The 27,923-nt window shown below is 37.9% G+C and overlaps 1 protein-coding gene across 1 annotated transcript in view; it reads right to left on the bottom strand.

The window, feature by feature from the left end:
- The window catches only part of npr2 (natriuretic peptide receptor 2), a 108,952-nt gene extending 84,171 nt beyond the window's left edge, over window positions 1–24,781 (bottom strand). The window contains exons 1-4 of the mRNA XM_052105133.1: window positions 23,910–24,781; window positions 10,718–10,905; window positions 7,248–7,361; window positions 2,313–2,448 (exon numbers count right to left, since the gene is read on the bottom strand). Of these exons, the coding sequence (XP_051961093.1) occupies window positions 2,313–2,448; window positions 7,248–7,361; window positions 10,718–10,905; window positions 23,910–24,588 (1,117 nt within the window). The 5' untranslated portion in view covers window positions 24,589–24,781. The remainder of the gene's footprint in view (window positions 1–2,312; window positions 2,449–7,247; window positions 7,362–10,717; window positions 10,906–23,909) is intronic.
- Window positions 24,782–27,923: the final 3,142 nt, after the last annotated feature.

Genomic DNA, 27,923 nt, shown 5'->3' with positions numbered 1-27,923 from the left:
GTCCTAAACGACTTGTCAAAACTATAGTTTGTTCATATTAAATCTGTGGAGTGGTTAAAAAATGACTTTTAATGACTTCCAACTTAAGTGTATGTAAACTTCTGACTTCTGAATCGCAATTTTCACAAATCGCAAAACTGAAACTAAAGTGTGCATAAAAATTTGATATATTAGTACAAATCTAACTGAAAATCTGCTAACAGATTACATTTCACTGCTATTCCACACACTAAGCTGCAACGTCATTGAACAGAAACATCAGTAGATATATTGCTTTTTGAGAACCACTGCTTAAAAGTCCAGTGAGGTGCTGATAATTAAAAGAGAAAATACAGATAACTGCTATCTGCTCCAAAATTCTGCCTGGTTCCAGTGTGTGTTTGGCACAGAGAGTATAGTCTCCACCAGGGAGAGATCTCGGCAGAAGGGTTGTGTATTAGAAACATATTTTCCATCCACAAGCTGACTGGGACTCACTCTCAATCAAGCACTGTGACCTCTACACTCCCTGAGAGAGCGAGTTCCCCAACATCAGCCTCAGAAGAGCTCTTTCAAGTCTCCAGTTCACTTTAAAAACAATCTAAGCGAAGATGCCAAAACTCTGCAGTTTAACACAGCTGCTAAATATGTGTCATCACTTCCTCGAATTGTGAAGCTTTAAATGTTGCACTGCAAAAAACATTGGTCTCACTTTGTATTAGGTGTCTTTAAATACTACGCACTCACATTAAAATACATACAATACAATATACTTATTGTGTAACTAAATGCTGTTCTGCATAATTCTCCATAGAATTCACATTTACTGCTACTGAGGTTGAGGTACGGGTAGGTTTAGGTTTAGGGTAAAAATTTGGTAAGGTTTAGATAAGGATTTAGGTTAGGGTTAGGGTAGGGTTAATTTTAGGGTAGGGTTAGGTTTAGTGTTAAGTTTAGGGTTAGGGTTTAGATAAGGATTTAGGTTAAGGGTTAAGGTAGGGTTAGGTTTAGTGTTAAGATTAGGGTTTAGATAAGGATTAAGTTTAAGGGTCAGGGTAGGGTTAGGGTTAAGATTAGGGTTACTGTTTAAATAAGGATTTAGTTTAAGGGTTAGGGTTAGGTTTAGTGTTAAGAGTAGGGTTTAGGGTAAGAGTTAGGTTAGGTTTAGGATTAAGGGTAAGGTTAGCAGTGTAACTGCAGATGTAATTAAAAGCCGGAAGGGCTGGAAACAATGATTATTTTGATAATCGATTAATCTTCAATTATTTCTATGATTAATTGGAAAACAAATATTTCCTGTATTTTATTAAAATATGATTTTTCAAAAAGCTGATATGATAAAGGCCATAAAGATTTGGTTTGATTTAATTATTATTAGAATCAGTTACTTTACTTGTAAAACGTAAGAAAAAGTGCTCATCATTAAACAGTAAAATGATCCATAGGGCATGGAGTTGGACAAAAAATCAGCCCAGCTGAGGGCAATAGTGACACGAAAATAGAAATATTAATAATTCTACCCAGCTGAAAAATACATAATTATGTTAGATACTTATGCTTGTACACTGTCACTGATTACATACATTTAAGTATTTTATTATTCCAGTTTTTAAAATAGTATTTTCACTGATTACATTTTTATAAACTATCCTTTAAAAAAAAGTTTATATTTATCCAGTATGTTTGCCATTTACTAGTGAAATCAGACATTACATGTGCGTGCTCACTTGCTCTGGTAAGTTTAACGGACACTCGCTTGTGGTAAGAACAAACAGTTTTGCGAAATATGTGGCTGATTTTGAATTCGTAACATGTTAAAATTGTAAACTATAGAAAATAGCAGTAAAATGTAAGTGATGCATTGGAGAGAAACAACTCTCGTGCATCAAACAGAACACATTCCCTTTCAGCGCACCTGAAGCAGCAACCGCTCCACAATAAACTGAATGCTTATTAAGATATTCTTTGAAGTGATTATAAAGTGCTCTCATGCGCTGGATAACTTGGGTCTTGTTTTTCCACTTCAACATGTCTCCTTTGTTTTTCAAATGAGTTCCATAACGCAACACATTTTTCACTTGCCTGTGATATGACATCACTGATGGAGCTTCTCCTTGCTCGCCGCAAACGAATCGATAATGCTGTTCATTGTCCATGATTTTCATGATTTATTAATTATCGATTTTATTGATTAGTTGTTGCAGCCCTAATTGCAGGTACTTCAAATGTGAGTAAAATGACCTTCTCTTTTTCATCTTCTACCATTAGACCCCACAACATATCTTTGCATTACAAAACCATGCAGGACAGCACAGAGATTGCATTGAACGCACCCCAGATCCTGCGGTTCTCCATTCTCACAGTAATGTTGATTCCATCATTTTGAGGCACACCGTCTGCTAATGCTTCACTCAGGGCTTTTGCATATAGCACAAAACCATCATGAAAACAGCCAGCAATAAAATCCATCTGAGGAAAAACAAAACAGCTTTAATACAAGGAAACATCAAGTATTCTACAGCTACATATCATCCTGTACAAACATAGAGGAGACTGGGGAAAGATTTGCCTATGTTTACTTAACGGTATAATTCAACCAAAAATGAAAATTCTCTCATTATTTTCTCAGCCTCATGCCATCTCAGATGTGTATGACTTTCTTACTTCTGCTGAACACAAACAAAGATTTTTAGAAGAATATCTTAGCTCTGTATGTCCTCAAAATGCAAGTGAATGGTGACCAACATTTCAAAGCTCCAAAAAGCACATAAAGGCAGTGTAAAAGTAATTCATAAGACTCCAGTGTTTAAATCTATATCTTCAGAAGCTATATGATAGGTGTGGGTGAGAAAGAAATCAACATTTAAGCATTTTTTTAATATACATTCTCCTCCCTGCCCAGTAGGTGGCGATATGCAGAAATCACCAAAAACAAAAGAAGAATGTAACGTAAAAGTAGTGCATTCAAGCAAAAAAAGGACTTCATCATTGATCTGTTTTTCACCCACACCTATCATATAGCTTCTGAAGATATGGATTTAACCACTGGACTATTATGGATTACTTTTATGCTGCCTTTATGTGATTTTTGTACCTTGAAAATGTTGGACCCTGTTTACTTGCAATGAATGGAGCTACAGAGCTTAGATATTTTTTACAAATCTTTGTGTTCTGCAGAAGAAAGATATTCATAAACATGGCATGAGGGTGAGTAAATGATGAGAGAATTTTCATTTTAGGGTGAACTATCCCTTTAAGATGTCCAATATGCAAGGACAAACAAGGTGATGTCTCAAATCAAATGATATTATAAAGGAGCACCTAAAAGTTAAGAGCCATAGAAATTTGATGACTTTAAAAAAAAACTGTCCAGTGGTTCAACTTGCCCCACATTAGTCATGACAAGGTAAAGTAAAACAAACATAATTATGAACATTTTATAGTAAATAATTTAATAATGCATTATCCAGTTTAGAATATTTGAGATATATAAAATATAAAATAAATGTTATATATTTTATAAAATACATATCAACCCACCCTTTCATAAACTTTGCTACAGTAGCTCTAATGTCTAATGCCCATAAAGGTACTAATTAATAGGTTAATAATTATTCGCAATCCCTTATAAACATTTACAATGCATGAATAGTTCAAAAATATGAACAAATAATTACTTAATGAATTGTAAATATGTATAGATAGTAAAAGCATGCAAACATACTGTACAACAGCAAACAAACAGTAAATGATTGGCTTTTACAGACCTTGGTTAATAATTAGCTGGACATTAATGAATCACTTGTAAACATGAATAATGTGTGAAGTGGTGAAAAATATGAATATTTTATGAAAACATTTGTATATGAAAAAGTGCATATGGTCATTTTATGAATATTTTAGGATAAAGTTTAATGACATTTGTAAGCCTTCAAATATACATTAACAAATGATTTGTTAATCATTATCTAACATTTGTTAAAATCATTAGTAACACTTTAGAAGAAGGCTTCGTTCATTAACATTAGTAAATGCATTAGTTATCATGAACAAATAATAAACAATATATATTTTTACAGCATTTATTCATCTTTGTTAATGTTAGTAAATATAAATACAGTTGTTTGTTGTTAGTTCATGTTAGTTCATAGTGAATTAACTAATGTTAGCAAACACAACTTTTGATTTTAAAAATGTACTAGTATATTTTGAAATGAACTTTAAGTTTAATAAATGCAGTAAAATTATTCTTCATTGCAGTGGCGGCTGCTGGTCTTTCAAAGAGGGGAAGCTCATTTTCGGCCTACATTATAAACTTATTTACCCTATTTTTTGCACTAAATCAATCTTAGGTGTTGATCTGCCCTGCTGTTTAATTCAAATTTTTTCCTCGTAAGGAAGACTTTCAAATGGCTTCGCCAAAATCAGGTCGACAATATTAGCACCGTCTGCCATCGTGCGCAGTTTCACCCGTACGACGCTAGCCTAGCCTACTGTATGAATGAATGAATGAACGAACGAACGAACGAACGAACGAACGAACGAACGAACGCTCTAAAACAAAATATATTAAACTTGGTAAAACTGAAACAAGGAATGTGGTGTATAATTGTGTGAAATGTATTATGCAAATTGACTAGCAATTTCGCCAAACAAATATAAAGAAATAGGTTGCAGCAGTTTGTCTTTCGACTACACTTGAGAAATCCGCGATGGGACTGAGCGCAAAATAGCTTCAGTGACTTCTTATAGTACAGATTCGCTGTCAATCAAAAGGAGATGCAGTCTTTCGACAGATCCTCCAATCATCACGCGGAAGCCTGGAGTCCGGGCCAGCCCACTCCTCATTCACCCCCAGAGACGCTGAGTGTCCGTGGGCGGGACATAATCGCAGCATTTATCCAATGACCGTCTATTTTCGGAGCACTGAAAAAAACTGTTCAGAGCAGCCCATGGAGTCAACGGACGCTCGGCTTCAACAGGGAAATGCACTGACGCTACGGGAATGTATGAGAAGTAAATCGAGTCAGCCGACCTGCTATATGTAATGTAGCTGATTCTGAACGAACTCGTCTTCGAGATGAACGTGTTCTAACGCATTTTTAGTCAATAAATTGTTTACACAATAGTACATATTTGACCATTATTTTTTTGACATTATAGGGGAAGCTGAGCTTCCCTTGCTGTCTTAAAGAAATCCCCACTGCTTCATTGTTAATTCATGTTACCTAATGTAGTTAACTAATGTTAACAAATGGAACCTTATTGTAAAGTGTTACCATATAATTTGTAGATGTTAAAAAGGCCATAAATGCCATAAAGGAATGAAAGTTTAAAGTTTAATATATTTACATTACATAATGCTAACATTATTTAATGTTAAATGAATTAGAAAACATTAACAAGCACACTGTTATATTTCTAACTATTTGAAAAAACATTAACTAAAGATTTAAGCATTATATATATTATGTTTGTAACGATTTATTAACGAAAGTTCTTATAAGATGTTTTCGAAGATCTATTACTGGATTTAACCATCAAACTAAGATAATGTTTGTCCATTTGAGACTGTCACTGTTCAACATTGCAATCATAAATGTTGCTGAGAAACACAAAGTCTTGCCTCCTCCTTGCATTTATCTTGCATAAATAAACAAACAAATGTATCAAATCACCAGCATGTATAAAATATGCTGTATATTCTTTGGTCATCCCTACTGCCTACACACTACACACAAACGAACAATTATTTTGATAATCAATTAATCTTCGATTATTTCTTCGATTAATCGATTAATCTGCTAAAAAAGTTATTTTTATTTCCTGTATTTTATTAATATATTTATTATTTTACAAAATGATAAAGGGTGTAAGGATTTGGTTCGATTTACATTACTGAATTCATGATTCTATACACTCTTGAACAAAGCCTGAATCACGAAAAGTTAAGTTTGAATTTATTATTATTATTATTATTAATTTCAGTACATATGCAAAACCTTTCATTAATTGTAAAACTTTGTAGAACCTAAAGTACTGTTCATTAAAGAGTCAAATGATACATTGGGGACAGAGAGTGGGACAAAAACATCAGCCCAGCAGAGGGCAATGGTGACACCAAATAGAAATATGAATAATTATGTTAGATACTTATGCTTGTACACTCTCACTGATTACATACATTTTAAGTATTTTAAATTAATATTGTAGGTATTAAAATGGTATTGTCACTGATTAAATTTTTGTAAAGTATTCTTTTCAAAAATATGTGTATGTTCATCCAGTAAAACAATGTTTGCCATAGTATAAATTTACTGGTGGAATCAGACAATACATTTGGCATTATCAGTCTGATCAAATATCAGGACCCTTAGCATTATTACACATTATATTCAGCATTATACCCAGTTGAATATAGTACAATCATCTGTAAACGCAGTGCAGATTCACATTGTACTACATGCACTTGCATGATAAGAAACGATCTAAAACACTTTAAACCAGACACTTTGAGCTCTGAGACATCAGTGTGACATTCATGAATGCTGCACGATTGATTACATTGAAACTGAAAGTGTGGTAAAGCGAGTTTAATCAATGTTTTTTCAGCTTGTTTCCATTGTTTTTCAAATGAGTTTCATCATTATTTACTGGGCTGTAAAGTGACGTCACAGCATTTATCTAACTAACTGATAATAAAAGTAACTGTCGATGATTTCCATTATTGATAATAATCGATTTTATCGATTAGTTGTTACAGCCCTACTATGCACTGCATTAAAAAAGGGGACGCTTATGTAGCCGTAATGAATATAATTGCGGTAACCAGAAATCTGATCTATTACTTAATCATAAAGATAATACAGTATATTGGGGTATGTAGCTTAGGGCTTTAATCTAAGGTTACTTTTCTTGGATGCTTTAATTTGGCACACACATGTGGATCTAGGGTTTCTGTGCTATTTCCTACTTATGTCCAAGACCACAGCTGATTCAGGAAAATGGGACTGACATGAGGAAGCCAAACTTATGACTCAAGCACTTTAAAGTGTCGCATCTGATCTTGTAGCCGGAGTAGACATGGTTTAGTTCCTTGAAACCTTATAGAGTTATATGAGTCGTGCAGTACTGTCAACAGTTTGACCATGAAACAAGGCCAAATGAGAATTATGCTAGACTCTGGACATATGCTTGGATTAAATATGATGTAACAGATGGCTTTGCTCATATGCAAACAAATGTGATCTTGTTTATGAGCAACTTACCATTGAGGGTTCCAATTTCACATTAAAGTCCTGCATTGCTCTCTGGTGGAGTTCTTTTCGAAAAGTCGAATACTCTGGGTTATCAGGTTCACGGTACGTTACAATGAACACAGACTGGGGAGACAAAGACAAAAACATTCAGATAGGATAAGAGATATAAAAGAACATTACATGGTCTTGTCCAAAGGTGAAATATCAACTTCTGACACAAGAATTTTACAATAAACAACACAATCAAATTTAGCAATCCTTTTTCATAATGGTGCTGAAGCCAGGCACTAAAAGTGCAACACCAAGTGATGTTTATGACTCCCCAAAGATAGGAGACGAGGATGAGGAGGCAATATACTGTACGGACGATTTTCATGCATGGCAGCAAGTTAATGACTTTTTTCCTTCTCTCTCTGATTGTAATTTTTACAGTTCCCTGCAACAATCATGCCACCACTTTGTTGTTATCAACTAGTGCACAAATAACCTTATTTGTTTACTTATTAATTTATCTGTTCATCCAATATTGATTGTGTCTTTTCGTTTAAGTTCTTTTTTCATTTATATCGTCAAGACAATTCTCGCCTCCTCCTTTCCCTTGTTCCCTTTACACTGGTGCCGAAACCCGGGAAGGAGTAGGGATACGCTGTAGTGGAAGTCTTGCCGCTACTATCCATCCCCACGGAGCAGCCACGGCCATCTGCCGGGGGATGGAGGAGCCCGGCCGCCTGGAAGCGGAGAAACAGACGCCAACCGCAAGGGTAGAAGGGGCTCCTAGCCGACCACCTGGAACGGTCAGGGCTGCTTCCAGGGGTGGGGGGAGGCCTCTACCAGCCGCTAAACGCAGCGGGGTCAAGAGAGGACCCCCGAACGTGAGCGGAGAGGGGCTCCCGGCCGACCGCCTGGAGTGGGAGAACCGCTGCCAGGGGCGGGGGAGACCCCTTCTGTTCCCTGAGAACGCGGAGGGGCGTTACGTCTATCAGGGGCCGAAGGACTGCCTCCGATCCGCCCTGGGTGGTGCGGCTGTCGTCCATTAGAGGGTGGAGGAGTGGCCGAGGACCAAGCTACGGCGTATCGGATAACCGGCGAGTAAGTGGGGTTTTCTCTCTCTCTCTCTCTCTCTCTCTCCCACTGCCTTGGCCTTTTCCCTCTCTTTTAAATTTTACAGTGTTTTTTTGTTGGGGGTACTACACTGTTACAAGAAGTACCCCCTATTTTAATAATTATTGTTTCCCTCCCCCTGTCCCCTCCCAGATTCAGAAAGGTGGGTATGACCTACCAGCAGACGGGGCTAAGGCACACCCTCCCCCAGGGAAGGGGGGTGTACGTCATGCTGGGGGCTCCCCGGCCTGAGAGAACCAGGGAGGAATGTGACAGGGTGGAGGGCGGGGCCGGGTCATGATTCTACACACCCGGTCCCTTATCTGGCTAATCAAGCCTCCGGAGGGATAAAGGCAGACTGCAGATGGTGGTGCAACAGAGAGAGAGTGTTTATGGTCAGCTGTCTATCAGTTATTTTTTTTAAATATTATTTATATTGTCAACCCTGTACTCCCCTTCTCCTTTCCATTAATTCCCTTTACACACTGCTAATTTCGAATGCATTGACCATCAGGAAAACAGATGGTGGGAGACATTATACTGATACCTGCGCCAAGCATTTTATCAATGTAGCACAGCAGAACATGCCCGCAAAGCACAGATGGAGCTCGAAACATTGTAACATGATTGCAGCAGCAAGACAGCTGCCATTTGAACACCTGATTTGCAACAAAAAAGGGATGACTCTTCGATTTATCCTGCCAAAACTGGCTGTTTCAATCAACAAAGGAAAGAAAACTGCGCTCGTCAAGCGATTTTATGGGATCTTCATCTTGTCTTTGCACTTTGGGTGCACTAGAAGTTTTCAGAATGTAAATGACTTTACTCCAAAATCTGGAATCTAAATGTTTAGGCATTGGTTACAACATTGTTGACACCCTAGTACACTGAAAGACTGGTGGTAACATTATTTAATACACCTTAAAAGTGTTTGCTGTACTAATGTTAATTTTAGCAACAAAAAATTGTGTTTGTGCTATGTCAATAAGGCCTCACTCAAGATGTTGACATTTTTAAATCAATAAAGACCTCTGTAGAGAAAGTCAAGGATGAGTATTCTGTCCAGGAATCCTGTTAAAACTTGTTGATCACATTAAGATGTTGTGTAATGTACATTAAACTGCCAAAATGAAAAGGCTCCAGTTTTTCTAGTTATTTCTCAATGGTCCCTAATCTGTTTTATTCAACTAGTTGTCAATAAAAGTATTTTAAAGAGTTCATTTAAACAGCATGACGAGAAAGGAAACTTTTGAATGCCCAAATGGATTTTGATGGCATCTTCAAAAAATCTTCAAGAAATAAAACCTCCAAAAAATGGCTTTTACCTAATTAAAATAAATGAATAAAGGTGCTTATGTGAACATCAAAAGCAGAATAATTAAGGCCCATGCCTTGTTTCTTGAGTCTAGCTGCATTAATCAACCTTAAGAGAAATGACTGCAGAAACACTCATTTGAATAAATGGAAGCCTGATGGATTATTCACAATTAAAGCAACCAGGATGCCTTTTGAACTAAGTGAATATTAGTTAAATTAATAAAAGCCATCAAAAAGACCTTGCTGGAACCCCTTAAATGTAATTGTGCATGCAGAAGTACATTAACTCTTTCCCCGCCAGCATTTTTAAAAAAAAGTTGCCAGCCACCGCCAGGGTTTTTGACGATTTTTGCTAAACTTTAATGGCCCGCAGAATATTTTCTTCCATGAATATATGAAGATGCTATATATCACAATAAAGATCTGAGCCTCTGCTTTTAGGCAAAAAAAAACGATTTTATTTTATCTTCATTTGTTCTTTTTTTATTGCGACTTGAACAGAGGTCGCCTTTCGCCCAATGTTAGCTGGGATAGGCTCCAGCCCCCCGCGACCCTGTACACAGGATAAGCGGTTGACGATGGATGGATGGATTGAACAGAGGTCGGTTTTGTCAAAAAACAACATTTCAGACAAAAAGCTGATAAAAAGGCATGTTTATGTCTGATATTTTGAGCTTCTCAATACTCCACTTCTTCATGTTTGAGACGATCGCAGTCTGTTTCTTTGATCAAAGAGTTGCGTACTCTTTCAAAACATGCGGAGGGGTCTTCCTTACCGTATAACACCTAAAACACGGAAACCCGGAAAATTCCGTGTTTGGCGGGGAAAGAGTTAACGTAAAAAATTTAAAGAAAAAATTTAATCGTAAAAATCGTACAAAACCTTGAAAGCAGACTGTTGAAGTGTTTAAGAATACTGCTGTTGATTGAGGTAACTGCTAGAATGATCCAACAAAAAGAACATAAAAGCTATTAATAAACCTCTGCTAATGATTTAAAATAAAGATGATAATGTTTTTGAGTAAAACCTCAGTAGGTATTATGTGTGTTAGTACTGTTACCTGAAATAGCTTGATGGGGTCATTGAACTGAAAGTCTGAGATTTGCCAGGGCTTTAAAGTATCACCACTTAGACTCTCAGCAAAAACGTCAAGGTAGAAGATGGCGTAGTCTTCCCGGTTCTTCACCTCATCCTCAAACAACTTCATTATGTGGAAGAATGTCTGCAGAGGACCGCAGATGTACACAACTAAGGAAGAACAAGATACGATACGTCAAACAAATAACTAGAATGTAAGACACAGATCAGATCAATATTTCAGATCAAGTCCTTTTTTACTATAAATCTCCACTTTCTTCTTCTTTTGTTTTTGGCGATTCGCGTTCTTCATGCATATCGCCACCTAATGGGCTGGGAGGAGAATTTATAGTAAAAAAGGACTTAAATATTGATCTGTTTCTCACCCACATCTATCATATCACTTCTGAAGACATGGATTTAACCACGGAAGTCAATGTGGATTACTTTATAATACATTTAAGTGCTTTTTGGAGCTTCATAGTTCTGGCCATCTTTCACTTGCATTGTATGGACCTACAGAGCTGAGATATTCTTCTAAAAATCTTTGTTTGTGTTCAGCAGAAAAACGAAAATCATTCACATATGGGATGGTATGAGTTTGAGTAAACGATAAGGGAATTAAAATTTTTGGGTGAACTATCTCTTTAAGGGAATGGATAAAAGCATAGATAGCTGAACACTTCCTCTCTGAATCGCACTATATTGATGCACAAAGGTTTCTAGACATGGCACGTGTGTATGTATGTGTGTGTGTGTGTGTTTTCCCTGGCGTCTACTCTTTGGGCACTATTTCCATTAGTAGTGTCTTTCAGCATTGTTACTGCCAGCTCAGAGGCCAGGCTTCCAGTTAGCAGACATTTCCTCAAGTGCTAGACCAAAGTCTGTCTCTCAGCCTTTAAATCCTAAGATCTTCCAGCCTTACTTAGACAAACTAATGCCAAATAGTCCTGTTGTCTCCTGGATGCTCTCCAAGACAAATGTACAAAAAGGCAAGGAAAATGTTCAGTGGTGTTATAGAATTTATAAGGATCTGCTTGAGCCTGGCTGATACAAAGCCTATGAAACTGTACAAGAACATTTTGTTTCACAAGAGCTGAGTGCAGACAGTCAACGGCGAGGGTCCATGCAATGTGCATTTGCACTAAATCTTTCTGGTGCTGACAAAGTTATTTGTATGTTTTTTGAACTACACAAAAAGTCCTCCAGCAGTGTTAAGTTTATATAAAACATATTCAAGTGGTGCCAAACAATCCCAAAGACATTATAAAAGCTATAAATCACCTTTTGAGGTCGGTCACTCTAGAATGTGCATGCACATTCAACATGATCACATACCCTGACATCGACACTGCTCTGCCAAGTTACTTACATGCGCCATTTCTAGTAGGGCTGCCCCTAATAGTCGACCAAATGTTAGTCGATGAGAAGAGTCTTGGTCGACCAAGTTTTGATTGGTCAGTTGGTCATAGAAAAAAAAACAACAAACACCGGTATTACTGCTTGTTGGACGCTAGGTGGTACTATGGGGTTATTTTGGTTAAGCAGGGTTATGGTTAAGCCTACACAATAAAGCAAGACACCTTGATTTCAAACTTTGAATTTAATTTTTTTAATTTATTTTAAATAAACATTCAAGTGCAATTAAAATGTGTGTTGTTCTTGAAAGATGGCTTTTCAACAGCTGTGAAGGGAAACATCTGTCTGGCAAAGAACCTACTTCATCTGTGCATTCTCTACCGGTCGGGTATTTTGTTATCCGGGAAAATACATAATGTGTGTGAATAAATTTGTTTTGTTCCCTCCTTCATACATATATGTTTGTATCGTGAATCATGGAACAAAACAAAAAGACATTATAAAAGCTATAAATCGCCTTTTGAAGTTGTTCACTGTCATGACCACATGTATATATATATATATATATATATATATATATATATATATATAGAAACACCTGACTTAAGCAATCTGATGGCAAAGTTGTCATGGGCTCTAGTAGGCGTACATGTACTATTTGTGTTTAGAGGGATGGACGCTAGTTGGCACTGTCATGCACAGGGTTAATGAGCATATCTAAAAATGTTCTGTTTGGTTTGGGGGGAAGATCTGTGTTTGATTGTTGCACTAATGTAATCTGGTCCGTGTACGTGTACATGTAATCCGGATGCCCACTTCCCTTAGCAGGGCAAGGGCTGCCTCTGTGACCTTCGTGAAGACGCGAGGGTACAGGGACATGCCGAAGGGGAGGACCTTGTACTTGTATGCCTGGCTGTCGAACGCGAATCGTAGGAAGGGTCGGTGTCAAGGCAAGACAGAGATGTGAAATAAGAAGAACTCCTATAGTTCTACCGCTGCAAACCAATCTTGATGCCGGACAAAAGTTAGAATGTGTCTTTGCGTGAGCAAAAAGTAGAAACCCTTCTTTATCTCAGCTGGAGGGACAGGCTCTATAGCATCTTTGAGTAAAAGGGTCACGATCTCTGCACGTAGGGTGTTGGTGTCTTCGCCGTGCATCAAGGCAAAGCGGATGCCGGCGAAATGGGGTGGGGGCCTGGCGAACTGAATCGCGTAGACGGGTTGAATGGTCCTGGCCAGCCAGCGTGACGAGTTGGGAAGTGAGAGCCACACCTCCAAGCTCCATGCGAGGGGCACTAAGGGGACGATCGTTCTTGACGTACCTGGCGAGTCTTTGCAGCGGGGCAGAGCAAGTAGTGTGGCGTCGGGAGGAAAAAGCGTGTCCCGAGGTTTTGGTGCTAAGAGAAGACTCGAAGGGACTGCTGGAGTGTGGCACCGGGCTGCAATGAGAACAACATTTGTGGGCCAGATGACGCAGGGAGCGTGCGCTTCCTGCGGGGCACTCAACACTGGGGCTGAGAGCTGGGCCCAAGTTGAGGCTGAGCTGCCTGGAGTTTGGAAGCCGCAAGAGGATGCCCTCGGCGAGCAGATGGAGCACAGCCAATGCTGGAATGCCGGCAGGGCATGATGTGGGAAATAGCCTCCATCTGTTTCTTCCCCACCAAGAACTGTTGGGCGAAGTTGTCGACAGTGTCGCCGAATAGGAGACAGGGTGTTAAGAAAGTTTTGTCTACCTCCCGCATCGGGCAATCCCGCCAAGTTCTCGGGACACAGGTGGATCGCAACCACTCTGTCCACCTGGGGGACCTCCAAGTACCCGTGGGCCTCCCCGCCGTCGAGGGTAGTGAGAGCGGATGAGCGAGGAGGTCGGTTGCGGCCAGTGAAAGGTGCCCTCCACAACCTTGTCAGCTCATCATGCACCTCCGGGAAGAAAGGGGCCGGGGGGGTGTGGCTGTGAGTGGTGGCCGGACCCGAGGAACCAATCGTCTAGCCGAGAAGGCTGCGTGGAGGACGAAGGGTTCCAGTCCAACCCCATGCTGACAGCGACCCGGGCAAGCATGTCGGCCATCTGGGCATCAGCCTCAGACTGGGTGTGCCGACCCAAAGGCGGCAGTCCAGTCGAGTCTTCTGTGTCAGACGCCAGAGCGCTCTCCGATGCAGCGGCAGATCCATCATCAAGCAAACAGACTGGCCGTGAGACGAGCCGCCCTCACCTCCAGCTCGGACGGAAGTCAACGAGCGTGCCGGGGGGGGGCGAGTGGTTTGTGGGGATCTACCCGGCGAAACCGACAGGAGCAGAGAAAAATTGAACGCATCCAGGAACTGCACAGGGGTGGAAGGGCATCTTTACAAAGACGCATCCTGAAAAGGACGTTCAACGCCAGCTGTGTATTGCTCTTTTAGAGAAAATAAACTCTTTTATAAATATTCTCTTTTACCAATGCTGTCGAAGCGCCCAGGGGCAAAGCTGCACTACTGTGCAGAGAAGGAGAAAGCCGCTGATATTGCACAACCGCTTGGCTCTGAAGAAGAAATCTGAATGAACAGATGCATGCTTCCCTCCGTTATATTCATTATCTGGGATATGCAAATTCTGTCTGCCAAATTCTCATTGGCCTTTTATCAAGTTCAGAGGTAACCGAGGCCTTCAAGTCAGTCCTCTAGTGTTGCTTCCCTCGACACAACGTTGAAGTGAGTGACAGACGAGGAACTAAATGAACGAATCAGTAATCTCGTTCGTGAACAAGGATCTGTTGACTGGCTGAACAAGAGGAGCTGCATGTCGTTCATTCAGTTCGGCTATCTCGTTCAACAAGTGAAGGGGCTGGATGAATTATGAATAAAATTGAGTGATGACCACACATTACAATGACATATGGACATTATTGAAAATCATAATAACTTTTTAGGCTAGTATTGTTGACTTTTTTGTATAGCCTGATAAAAAGCTCAGCAGTTCACAGTATCAAAAATATGCTTTTTTGCCATTTGTGGGGAATAGCTTATGATGCTTGAACACCCTGTATTGCTGACATGTCTTAGTATGTTTGTTGACACATACATTTTAATAAAAAAATCATAAGACTTGTTTCCGTCATGAATGACTCTGTGCTTTTGGTTTAATGTAAATACTTGTTCAAAATTTAAAAGATGGTCACTCAGCACCATCTACTGGCACAAAGTCTTAATTTGCAGAAATGGACAATGAACGAATCTAAAAAAATCTTTTTGGTGACATATTCAAAAGACTTGAGTCACCAAGATCAATCAAAATCACACCACTACCATCTTGCATCAGACATTTTTCCATCAGACCAAATGTGTTTACCTTTTCCAGTGACTTTACTGATAGCGTGGTGTCCAAGCAACCTCTGAGACATGGGTTCTGGTCCCGTGGAAATCAGGAAGTAATTTAGTTCACAATCAATTTTAATTGTGATCTGTAAGTTGCATTTTCCTTTAAGAGTAAATTTGTACTCTACTGATGGTTAGGTTTAGGGCTAGGGTTTTGGTTAGGGGATAGGATTAATAAAACATGCATTCCAGTTAATTGTATTGCATCATTTACAACTAAAAACAATTCCCTTTACAACTCACTTTTGGTGGACATATTACCCAGAAACTGGAGTTCACATGTACCCATTTGTTCAACAACACTTACAACTTTGGCTACTGGGGGAAGTGATTCAAATTAAAATTCTGCTAAAAAACGTTTCTACCTACTGTCGTCGAATTCACGGTGTAGTATGTCTGGTGCATTACCTGGACCAGCCTAAAAAAAGTATGTGTTATTTGACATAAAGAAGCATAATTGATACAAAAATTTACATTTGTTATTGAAACGTAGCCTTGACAAACAGTTTTGGAGATTTCCGCTTTTCTTGTACAGAGCAGTTGTGGTCCTAAAACCAGACTAATCACATGGGAACATTGTAACCTAAAATCGTCAGGCTGCGTTCCATCAATGGACAGGGGGTGTGGACAGAGTGAAACCCTTGACATGATGCCCCGCAACAGACCCTTCAGGTGTAGACATCTTCATTGATTATGACTTGATCTATTTGCTTTAGATACGATACGACACAACGCTTGTGTCCGTAGACAGGTTGTAACAATATAGAGACCAAAACAATGTTTGTTCGCTTCTGTGCAAATGTAGCATTTTGCTAGCAGCTAGATTGTATGGTTTTTGGCACATTGGTTCTGACTTTAGATGGAAAACATTCAGAATTAACACATTGATTTTCAGTGTGATCATATTACTTAAAACCTGGAGGAGAATTACAATTTTGAGCCATGGATTCCCCCAGGAATTTCCTTAGAATTAGCTTAGCGGTTTTTGATTTATGAGTAAAATAAGGTCTGTGGTCAACATTATGTGAAGAGACCTTCGCTTTTTCATTTCCAACATAAATTACACAGTCATACGTGAGTCTTGTTCATGTTTTTTAAAAGCACAAGTTTCTGAATACTAAAACTACCATAAAGATTTTAAGTGAGTTGTTGTTCTTCTTATGTATCCACTTAGCAACTTCCATCACTGGGGCTAGCCGATGAGTAAACTGACTTTTATGATTTTGATACAGATTGAGGATAAATAAGAACAATTGAATTCATGCAATCACTTCACTCAAAAACAAATAAATGTCTAAATTGTAAAGTGGTAAGATGTTTTTCAAAGGCAACATATACTTCCCTGATTGCAGTCATTTTAGGAGTGAAAAACTCACTTTGGTCTTTTCTTTGTGTGTGAGGTGTGTGTTGGAGCTTGTGTAGTGCCTCACATCTGCTATAAATCGTTCAAATGCTCGACTGTGCTCGCTCTTTCATACAAACACACAAACACAAAAACACAGTTTGGCACCCTCTACTATTTAGCCATTTGACATTTGGTTCTAATTTGCATCCATTCATCTGAGAGAGGCAAATAGTTGCATGCTTGAACAATGTTACCTTTAGAAAACATACCTTTGAATTGATATAATTTTTTCAAAAGCTTTCAGTCACTACTAACATTTAATTATTGTTTTGCATACCTTTTTATTGGTGAGGGGTGTGCTATTACTTTTCTAAGCGATCAGATTTCATCTGGCAGATAAAAAAACAGGCCAAAAAGTCACTGTTTCCCACATGTAAACCAAAAGAAGAAGTAAAGGTGTTCAAGCCATGGCCTGGTGGTTTATTACATGGGCTCTGACACATTGAGCTCTGGAGAGCAAGTTCGAATCCAGTTAACAACATTTCATTATCCCATTCCTCCATCATTTCCTGTCTTCCACCGACTGTGTATTTAACCAATAAAGAGGTAAAAAGGCCAAAACATAAAACAGGGTTGTGATGACACTTTACTGCCTCAAGGTCGATCATTATCTCATCAGTGAATGGAATGTGAGTCCACAAACTGAACAAGCCCCATCAACAACAAAAATATAAACCGTACGATCATATAATAATATGCGTGTTCTATAGATCCTAAATATTTAAGCTTGCTTTTATAACAACTAGTCTGAAAGCTCAGATATTATTTTTAATTTATGGCGTTTTTGCATTTAAGATGGGAGACAGGAAAGCAGCTGGGATATCGGCTCGATTTCAACCTGAGTGAGTATAATGACCCTTATGTGTCAAGAACACATGCACTCCCCACAGCTCCAGCAAAGCTGACATCAAATACAACATTTTAACCCAGTATCTTTAAGAGCAGATTAATTACTTCAGCACTACTGAAGGAAAATACAGCTCAAAAGCTTGTACGTGCTTCTGTGTTCTTTACTTACACATGTTAGTAAGTCTTTCGAGTGCTTCTACGACATGGCTAATCAAGAACTGCGAGCACTAATGGTAAAACAGCAACTGCAAGCAATTAGCCATAAAAGTGCTCTAAATGTTTGCACACTATAACAAGGTAGTTAAATGTCAGGCCAATCTGGACAAATTGAACTGCTCCCAAAAACTATCAATTAATAGTGAAAATATTATCAGATAAATGCCATGTGGCGATGCTATCACTTAATTCTGTGACGTACATATTGAGTAAACATGAGGCAGTAGACTATGGCACTGACAGAACCAAGGGTAACTGAGCGAGGTTATGATAAGTGCAGAAATCTGGTGGCAGTCAAGTACCAGTATTAAATTAAATCTGTCAGGCACTTCTCAGTAATTAACTTTTTTATACCTTTGTTTCATTCTTTAAGTATATATGTTGAAGGATCTTATATTCTTCATGAAACCTGACTTTCTACTGAAAATGTGAGTGGTGCTTGCATGTGAAATACTTGCTAAGTGGTTGCTAAGGTATTTAAGTGGTTGCTACCAAGTTGCTTTGTGGTTGATAGCATGTTCTGGGTAGTTGTTAAGTGGTTGCTAACCGGTCCAAGTTTAAAAGCCCACCCCTAAATCTTAATGATTTCTGTTCCCTAGATATGGCTCGGGTTCTTCAAAATCTATGGGATTTGTTTTTCATGCATTTATAATTTATGATATGCATTTATAGCATTAATAATATGTCAGGTGAACGCCATAGTCTGATAACTTAGCAAAATAATAGCACACTTATTTTCAAAATGGAGTGTGATTCCCAGAAGCATCGTTAGTCAACTATGGTCGCGAGTTCCATTGTTACCAAGTTCTACAATTTGGAGATTCCCGAAACCGTAGTTCTAACAAACATTCGCAAACTGCATCGAAGTGTTGTGTGGTTGGGACTACAGCTCTTTACCTGTGGTTTCCTGTTAGTTTGCTGTGTGGATATAATTTGACTTCTCTGAGGCTTCTATATCTTTTATTCCATATACATATCTTTAATTCAATCAAGACTTTGACAACGTTTACATGCACATCAGAAAACGGCTTACTCTGATGTTTTGCAGAAAGTGGCATTTTGAAATGGAGAACATGGCTTATGTGTCCATGATAATGCATAGGTGAAGTTTTTTTTATGTTTTTGTAGAGATTGAATGTTCCTATGTGCTCAAGTGCACCAGGGGAATCCCGAAGAGGTAAAGGGAAACCCCACTTTTGCAGCTAATTTAACTGTTGCATTACTAGCTTTTGTGTCTTCAGCAGCTTTCGGCCATTAACCAGCTTTCTAGAGTATATGTAAATGACCAATTATGATCCATAGAAGTTATTACTCCATCCCCTGCATAATGTAATTAATGAAAGCTCTATACTTTTGAACCAATGTTGTTCAAACTATGCATGTGCGGTATAGTTACTTTGATTTTGGGAAACACTAGTCTCACTAGCTATATTTTTTCAGATTTAATACAAGTTACGCTCAATATGCAGCATTTGTGGCGATATTGATTACCTCAAAAGATATTTTCAACCTCTTTTATTTACAAATCATTGTTAAAGGTTTGGAAGTGAATGGGACCATTTATTAACATTAACATTAATTTACACATTTTACAAATTTTTTCAATAGTGTAGCCACACAATGTAACATTATATGTGTTTACAATATTTTAGTATGATAAAATCATTTATAGGATTTACAGGCGTTGCATTGTCATGACAATGAAGTTGCAATATATGATAAAGCTTTACAGATAAGGTTAGTAAGCGATTTTATCACACTAAAATCATGTTGGCGTGTATATTGTTTACATCTTGTGGCTATACTTTGAAACAGTGTGTATTTTAGCGTTTATGGAATGGATTCATTAACTTTTATTGTAAGTTTCTTACTGTAAATGCGATTTTTTTTTTTTTTAAATAATAAAGGAATTAGTTGAAAATATTTTTTGTGATAATTAGTCTTATGCCACAACTGTCGATTGAGCTTAACTCGTATTGAACCCGAAATATTTCTTTAAACTAAGGTGTGGATGCAAATGTTTTTGGTTACCGATGCCATTGTAGAAATGTACTATTTGCAGTCAGCCATTATTCATTTAATCCCTGAGCGGAAATGTCCAATAATCGTAAGATTACCAATATAAAAGTGTTATATTCGACTGCTCATGTGATTTAGCTCCATGTAGAATAAAACTGCTATTTTGAGACCACTGAAATGACCGGATTCATAATTTCAAGTGAGTGTACATGATTTTTAGCATATTTTTCGAAAGGACTATTCATTTCTGTATGGGTAAAACTTTCTTAATGGGGAAAAAATCCTTAACCGTGAGTATGAGCGATTGTAATAGCGCTGCTTGCCTTTGCCAACACAACTAATGATGTCAATGACACAGCCTCACACTGTAAGAAAAGATACAACTCTGCAAGCATTTCTGAATAATGTTTTATCTAATGAGAATACTAGATGTTCCAAGCCTTTGTGAAAAGCTATAAGCAACATAGGGCTTTCATTTGCCTTTTAATATTCAAAGAAGGCATGGATGCATGTTGCCATGGCAGTCTGAACACAGCAACAAGAGCCATCGATCTGAAACTTATTAAGGCTGAGGTATGAATACAGACCCAAACTCAAATAAATACTACTACTTCTGATGAAGTCATTACCTTTGCATTCAACAAGTAAAGCACAGCTCCCTGTCAGAATGCTCATTTAAAATATCCAATCTGGACAAACTAGTCAGCCTCACTAATTGAGTAGTCAGGACCATCCTGACTCATTCCTTGTTACAACGACTTACATTTAGACAGTTACTAATGTTGTGTAAACCTAATTCACAGACTACAAGGAAATCTGCATCATTAATAATTTAGCAATTTTAAAACAACTGCTTCACATCCATGAGCACTCTGAGGTTTTGCTAAAGTCAACAGTATTTGACTACAGAAAGAAATGCACTTTATATACCTAACCATTCTTGACAGTGACTTGACAGTACATTAGAGGAAATGTACAAAATGTGGAACACGAATGAACGCTGTCTGGCCATATTCAATGAACTGCATCTTGCCTGTTAACTGCAGCTGTGATCTGCTCCATACAAGACAAAATATTCTATTGATTTTTTTCTCTCACTAAATTCAAAACAGCTGTGCAGTAACATTGCATAGGTAATAGATGTTACAAAAATGTTGTGCATGTTAGTATTTGTGTTGTGTGTTAAATATGCTTAGTCAACTATGAGGCTGATATGTTTTACAAACAAAGACGTGTTTTGTAATAGGCATTTTTGTAGCTTAAAAAGCTGGCAGTCATTGCAAAGAAATACTTTTTCTTATATACAGAAGATGTATGTTTAAACTGACAACAAGGGTTCAACCCAATACCACGCTGTATGCTATTCATGAAAAGGGTACTGGCTTTCAATTAATTTAATTACTTTTAAGTAGATTATAGGGTTATGCCTTATTCTAATATATTATGTATGTAGAATACTTGAATTATGGCCCTGTATGTGGAGATATGTGAGGTGCTGAGTTTATGACTTGTGTGAAACAATGAACAAGAAAGAAATATAGACATTATTTTGAGGGGAAATGTGATTTAGAAAGTAACTTAAAAGTAAAGTTATTAGTAATCTGATTACTTTTCCAACTAATTAATTAGAAAAGTAATCTGATTACAATTTTAGAAGAAATAATTATTAATTTGTAGTGGATTACTATTTTTAAGTAATTTACCCAACACTGGTCAGCAAATATGTAAAAATGACATTTTACTCAACTTTACAGCTCAAATAATACAAGAGTTTTAACAAGATGAATCAATGTAAAAATATTATGAGCATTATGATTCTGCCTTTAAACCATCCAAAAATAGACCCCGTTCACTTCCATCACATTTGCCAGACTGTAACCTCCATTTTTTGCTTTTTTAGGAGGGATGAGTCGAAATAATTTTTTGTGGTAATCAACATTATGCCACAAATGATGTTGATTGAGCTTAACTTGTTTTGAACCGGAATATTCCTTTAATTGCTTTAACTCATTTTACATGACCAACGTACACCTTATAGGGCCACACAGCTTTTTGTGTGTGTAGCCTATATATTCAGAAAGAGAGAAAAAGACAGCAGGAGATCACTTCAAATGTTAAAATCAGTTCATTTGTTGCTTCATTTACTGTCATTCAAAAACATTATTGTCTCAGTTAAGTCTGAAATGTTTTTAATGCAATAGAATTTGGCTTTTATTATAATCTAGATGGAAACACTCAAATCTAGTGGGTAGCGAATCAAATCCATGAATGGAACATAATACAGTCAGTGTTGATGTATAAACTTTGTGACCAGCTGCATGCATTCTGATTTGCTTAAAATTAAAGGAAGTATTTATTAGCTTAATGAAAATGAACTAATGAATTATATTTATTTGTAAATCATGCCCTTCAGGGAATTAAGATAAACAATAATGATGCTAATACTTGTAAAACCACATTTTGCCTCCCTGAGTGCAGACACAGAAGACCTCAGTGACATACATTATATGGTTCTCGTCATTCCATGTATTATTGCAGTCCTGCCGCTTTAATTGTTTTTTGCAGCTCAAGAGGTTGAGAATGTCAAGCACCGTAACAAAGCTAGGATTTAGGCTATACACTCTTAAAAATAAAAAAAAATTTAATGGTTATTTGTAGCACCTTAAAGGAATATTCTAGGTTCAGTACAAGTTAAGCTAAATCGACAGCATTTGTGGCATAATATTGATTACCACAAAAAATTATTCCTTTTCTTTAAATAAAAAAAAAGCTAAAATCTGGGTTCCAGTAAGGCATTTAAAATGGATGTGAATGGGGGCCAATCCATAACCATCCATAAATCCATAAAAATGCTCACCAGAGGCGGACCGACATTCGGAAGAACCGGGACTTTTCCCAGTGGGCCGGCCGCCAAAGTGGGCCACGATATGCCGAAAGGGGTCTCGATAAGCTAAAGGGGGCCGCAAAACGGTGCTGCGATATGTGGAAGGGGGCCACAATATGAAGGTACGTGACACACATTGCCACGACCCCAACCCCCACACCCACTAAACAACTTATCTGCAAGATTGATTTTTGTTCCAGTCCACCCCTGATACTCACTGTTTTAAAAGTATAGACATAAGACGTAAACAATATGCGTGTTAACGAGACAATTTAAACAAGTTTACAGCTCAAATAATACATGAGTTCTAACAGAAAAATTATTGTAAGTGCTTTTACAAAATTATAAGCTTCACATTTCTGTCTTTAAACCCTCCAAAAATTGGCCCTATTCACTTCCATTGTAAGTGCCTCACTGTAACCTTGATTTTTGCTTTCTTTAAAGAAAAGAAGGGAGGAGTCAAAAAATGTATTTATTTATTGTGTGGTAATCAACATTATGCCACAAATGCCGTCTTTTCATTATTTACATATATATATTTATTTTTTTCTTTTGCTGTATAAGTCTGTAAGCAAAGAGTTCACGGGTAACTAAACACAAGGTGTCCACAGATGATGACCATATGTCTTTATTACCAGTGAATAGGGATGGTTGCATGACCTCCCGTGCAACCCGGATTGGTGGTGCTGTAAATAACTCACTGAGGGCACCACAGGGCCAAAAATACAGCCCAGGGGAGCACAGGTGGTGTCAGCCCTAAACCAAAGGTTTATCCCTCAGAACTTCTGTCTGGAAGTTCATCAATGCTTCATTGTATTCTTCAGAATTAGTTCAAGATTGGACTGAGAATTGTAATGAGCCTGTTGTAGGGTTTATTGATAAATGTGTGCGCGTGGGTGCGTGCGTGCGTGCGTGCGTGCGTGTGGTGCACCATAAAGACCTTGGTACCATGCCTGACAAACACAATGGTATTACTTTAATTATACCTTACAGTAACATGTAAAAACCGTTGTATACTCTTATGGTATTTCTTTTTTCTTTTTTTTTACTTTTTGCTTCTTTGAGTTGTTGAACTGAATGTAAACTTACTTCTCCCGTTGTCCTTTATAGATGTGATGATATCTTGATAATTGAAAGTTTGCGGATCTTCGTAAGGATAAGCCGCCACGGTGATGTTTTCATCACGTAGAACGGTGTAAATGCCTTCGGAAAGGAAATAATGCGGTCGATCGTCTTGTTTCAGGTCGTGGAAAATCATCAGCGCGCGCGAACTCCAGTTAAAATGCGCGTGAAGACAACTGACAAAGTCCCCGAGCTTCGTGGTGGTCGGACCCGTCCTGACAATAGTTTTGAACTCTTCCCTCTTGTCAAAAGCATACGCGAGTCCACCCGCAGTTATCAGCGGGATTTTCCAATGGGATGCGAATCGTCCGACCGACGCGACCGAATACGCGCACCCGGGTCCGATGAACGCGTCGGGTTTATTATAGAGTTTAGTATCTACGGCGATGATTTGTGCCTCATTTTCGGAGCAAGAGCCAGAGGAATCCTCTGTGCTATAGTTGAGAAGGTTTATAGTGTGTCCCATTAAGAGTCCGCTTTTTTGTATTTTCTCTTGCGCCATTCGGATAGCGGGAAGCACGCGCGGCGATGCCCACGGATACTTTAAATTGTCAGGCAGCATCACCGCTACGGTAATGTTTCCTTTCTCTGCTCTGCATCCCGGTGCGAGTACGTAGATAAACAACACAATGAAATAATATCCCATCTTGAGTTGACCAACAAATCCAAGTTGGAGCGCACCGGGTAGCCTAAGAGGTTATTATTCTCAAACCAAACTCTTCAGGGAGAAAACCCCTCCTTTAAGTGGAGAGGACAATCCATTTGAGACGCCTTTTCCCTCAGAGTTTGTTCACAGAGTCTCCTTGTGCTCTGCTTAATGGTCTTCTTGAGTGATTGAGGGGCTCCAGTCAGTGTGATAACATCCATCCAGATGAGTCCAACTTAACCCGAGTGTCAGCACGGCCCCCGACACACGTCATGACAGCTACTAAACGATAGACTAGTTAACGGCTCCCTCTGTCTGTCAGGTTTTATAGTTATTACATTAAGTGATTCGTTTTATTACCAGCATACGCTGTAAGAAATGTTTGTTAGGCATCCTAAGGTAAGTTTTTGAAAGTTAGTAGGCTACTACGACGGCGCCACCATCACTCTTCTGCTGAACACAAACAAAGATTTTAGATAAACATTTCAGCTCTGTAGGTCCATACAATGCAAGTGAAGGGTGACCAAAACTTTGTAGTTTTGTTACACATTTTTCACTATAAACTTGTCATTGCAGTCTGTTGGCACCATCATGATTTCAAGCTTGATTATACATCCTAGTTCTTGACACATGCACAGAGAGCTAGATGGCGCTAGGAAGTTTAATTGAGCTGAAATCGTGATCACCAAGGAGACTGCTGATGTCAAGGTTTATAGTGAAATTTTTTTACATTTTGGTCTGTTCTCAGCCAAAAATCGATTGAAACTTTTCATAAAGCATTTATTAAAACACTGGAGTCATATGGATTACTTTTATGATGCCTTTGTGTTTTTTGGAGCTAAAAAGTTTTGGTTACCCTTCACTTGCCTTGTATGGACCTACAGAGCTGAAATGTTCATCTAAAATCTTTGTTTGTGTTCAGCAAGAGTGAGGGTGGCGCCGTCATAGTAGCCTACTAACTTAACGTTTAGGCTTAAATGTTATGAAAGCTGTTAAATAATGTTAAAAATGTAAAAAATAAAGTTATGTGTGATCAGTCTCCCGCCTTTCTAGGACACCTGTTCATTTAAGTCAATCACATGGGTTTACATTTTACATTTAAACCTTGTGTGTCAATTTCAAAAAGTTACTCAGAGGTCCTTAGAGGACAAAAATATCCATGTCAAAAACTGCCACAATAATATTATGTATTATTATATATATTATTTATAGGTATATATTTTTTTTTTATCAAAATCAGTCCTGATCTTAACTAACAAATATTCATTCATTTTCAGGACTTTATAACCCTTTAAATGCCAGTTTGTTTATATAATGCCACTGTTGTTTTTATGGGGAAAAAAAACACACAAAAATGAATCATTTTCCATATACAAAATGCTAAGGGGATTATCACAGTCTGGGATATGTCAGTGATCAGCAGCAACATTGATTCTGATATGTACATTTTTTGTACATTGTCAGATTAAAAACAAAAAACCCTCAGGACCTTAGAGGACAAAAAATGTCTGTGTCAAAAAACTGCCATAAAAATGTTATATAATAATTTTATTTTCAACATCCACTGACTTCGATTTTTTTAACCAACATCAGGCCTGATCATATCTACCATTCATTTTCAGGATTTTAACCCTTTAAATGGCAGTTTGTTTAAATAATGCCACTTATTTTTACACACACATACACACAAATTTCTCAATACACACATACACAACACACTCTGACATCCATACCAACACACCCACACAATTTTTGCTGCATCATATATTCAATTGGCCTGCAGTGCTCAATAATACAGCAAACAAAAAATAGGGAAAAAGCATGTATTTGCTCCATAGGCTAAACATGAGCAAAATGGCGCCATCTGGTAGAAAATATTACAAATTTAAATTTTGAAGCCAGGGCACTGGAGTGAAAGCATAATATCATAGAATTCATGTTTTTATGCTTCAATGGCACTGGGATCAAATATCGCCATTTTAATGGGTTTCAGCGGAGACATTTTTGTCCTGAAGGTCCCGAGTGTAACTATTTTGTGTACATAATTATTAATTATTAATATTTTGTGTTAAAGATGTATTATAGAGACTGAGGTTGAAATATCAAAATTCACCCAAAAATACACACTTTTGGCAAAAATGTATGCCGTTGGCATTAACAAAAAAAATAAATAATAATAAATGAAAAAGACAAAAATGTCCCTAAGGTCACACAAGTGTTAAACAAGGTTTGATGTGAATGAATAATTGCCAGCGCTCATAAAAATGTCTAATGATGTGAATGGTCTGCAAAGCAAAACAAGTTTTCTGGTGGTTGCTAAAGTGTTATATTTGCATTGTAGCTCATTTTTGCTACAGTGAGTGGTAACTAGGTTTTTCTGGATGGTTGCTAGGGTGACAGGGTACTCTAGGTGGTTGCTTTTCTGTTGTTATGTTGTTTTAACTGTTTCAGCACATTGCTATGCAGTTGCCAGTGTGTTCTAGGTGGTTGTCAGGTTGTTACTATGCTGTTGTTTTAGCAACTGACTTGAAATTGTCATATTAGTTGCCACTAGAGGTCAGACAAGTGCAAATTATTACTACATGTACTACTATTGTAGCACAAATATTAAGAAAACAAATGACAAAATAGTATAATCCATGGGGGCAGCTCTAGGGGTGGGTTTTTTCAAACCCAAACTGTTTTTCTTATCTTGTAGTGGTGTTAAATGCACCAGTTCTTAGGTATCAGATTGATACTAAACATACATATATTTTAATATTGGGCTTTCTGCCATCTTTTAAACTAGGGCTGTGTTGATACAATCAAATATCATGATACATTTTCTCATGATATTATATTGATACATTAGATCCATGTATCAATATTTATATTCAACTATATGTGTATTCATGTCATGTAAACACAACAAAGTTGGCGCACTGTTACTTCCAAGGTGATAAGCTCACCAGGAGACAAAAACGTTATGTTTCTAGCTACATGCTCTTCATCAGACCTTAGTATATAACTGCAACATACCCAAATAAATTGGAATTGAAACAGGAGTTGATTCGGAATCAACTCAAATTATGATATCATGATGTATCGCAATATATCAAATTGTGACGTGTGTTGGAATATGTGTCGTATCGTGAGGCGATACCCAACCCTATTCTAAACTTATTTAAAATCATTACGGAAAGCCGAATGGGGAAAACATTTGATCTCAGTGATTTCGAACGTGGCATGATTGTTGGTGCCAGATGGGCTGGTTTTAGTATTTCTGTAACTGCTGATCTCCTGGAATTTTGTAGAATTTACTCAGAACGCTGCCAGAAACAAAAAACATCCAGTGA

Source organism: Xyrauchen texanus, chromosome 3 (assembly GCF_025860055.1).
Source record: "Xyrauchen texanus isolate HMW12.3.18 chromosome 3, RBS_HiC_50CHRs, whole genome shotgun sequence".
NCBI lineage: Eukaryota > Metazoa > Chordata > Actinopteri > Cypriniformes > Catostomidae > Xyrauchen > Xyrauchen texanus.
This window is presented reverse-complemented; position numbering and strand designations above follow the sequence as displayed.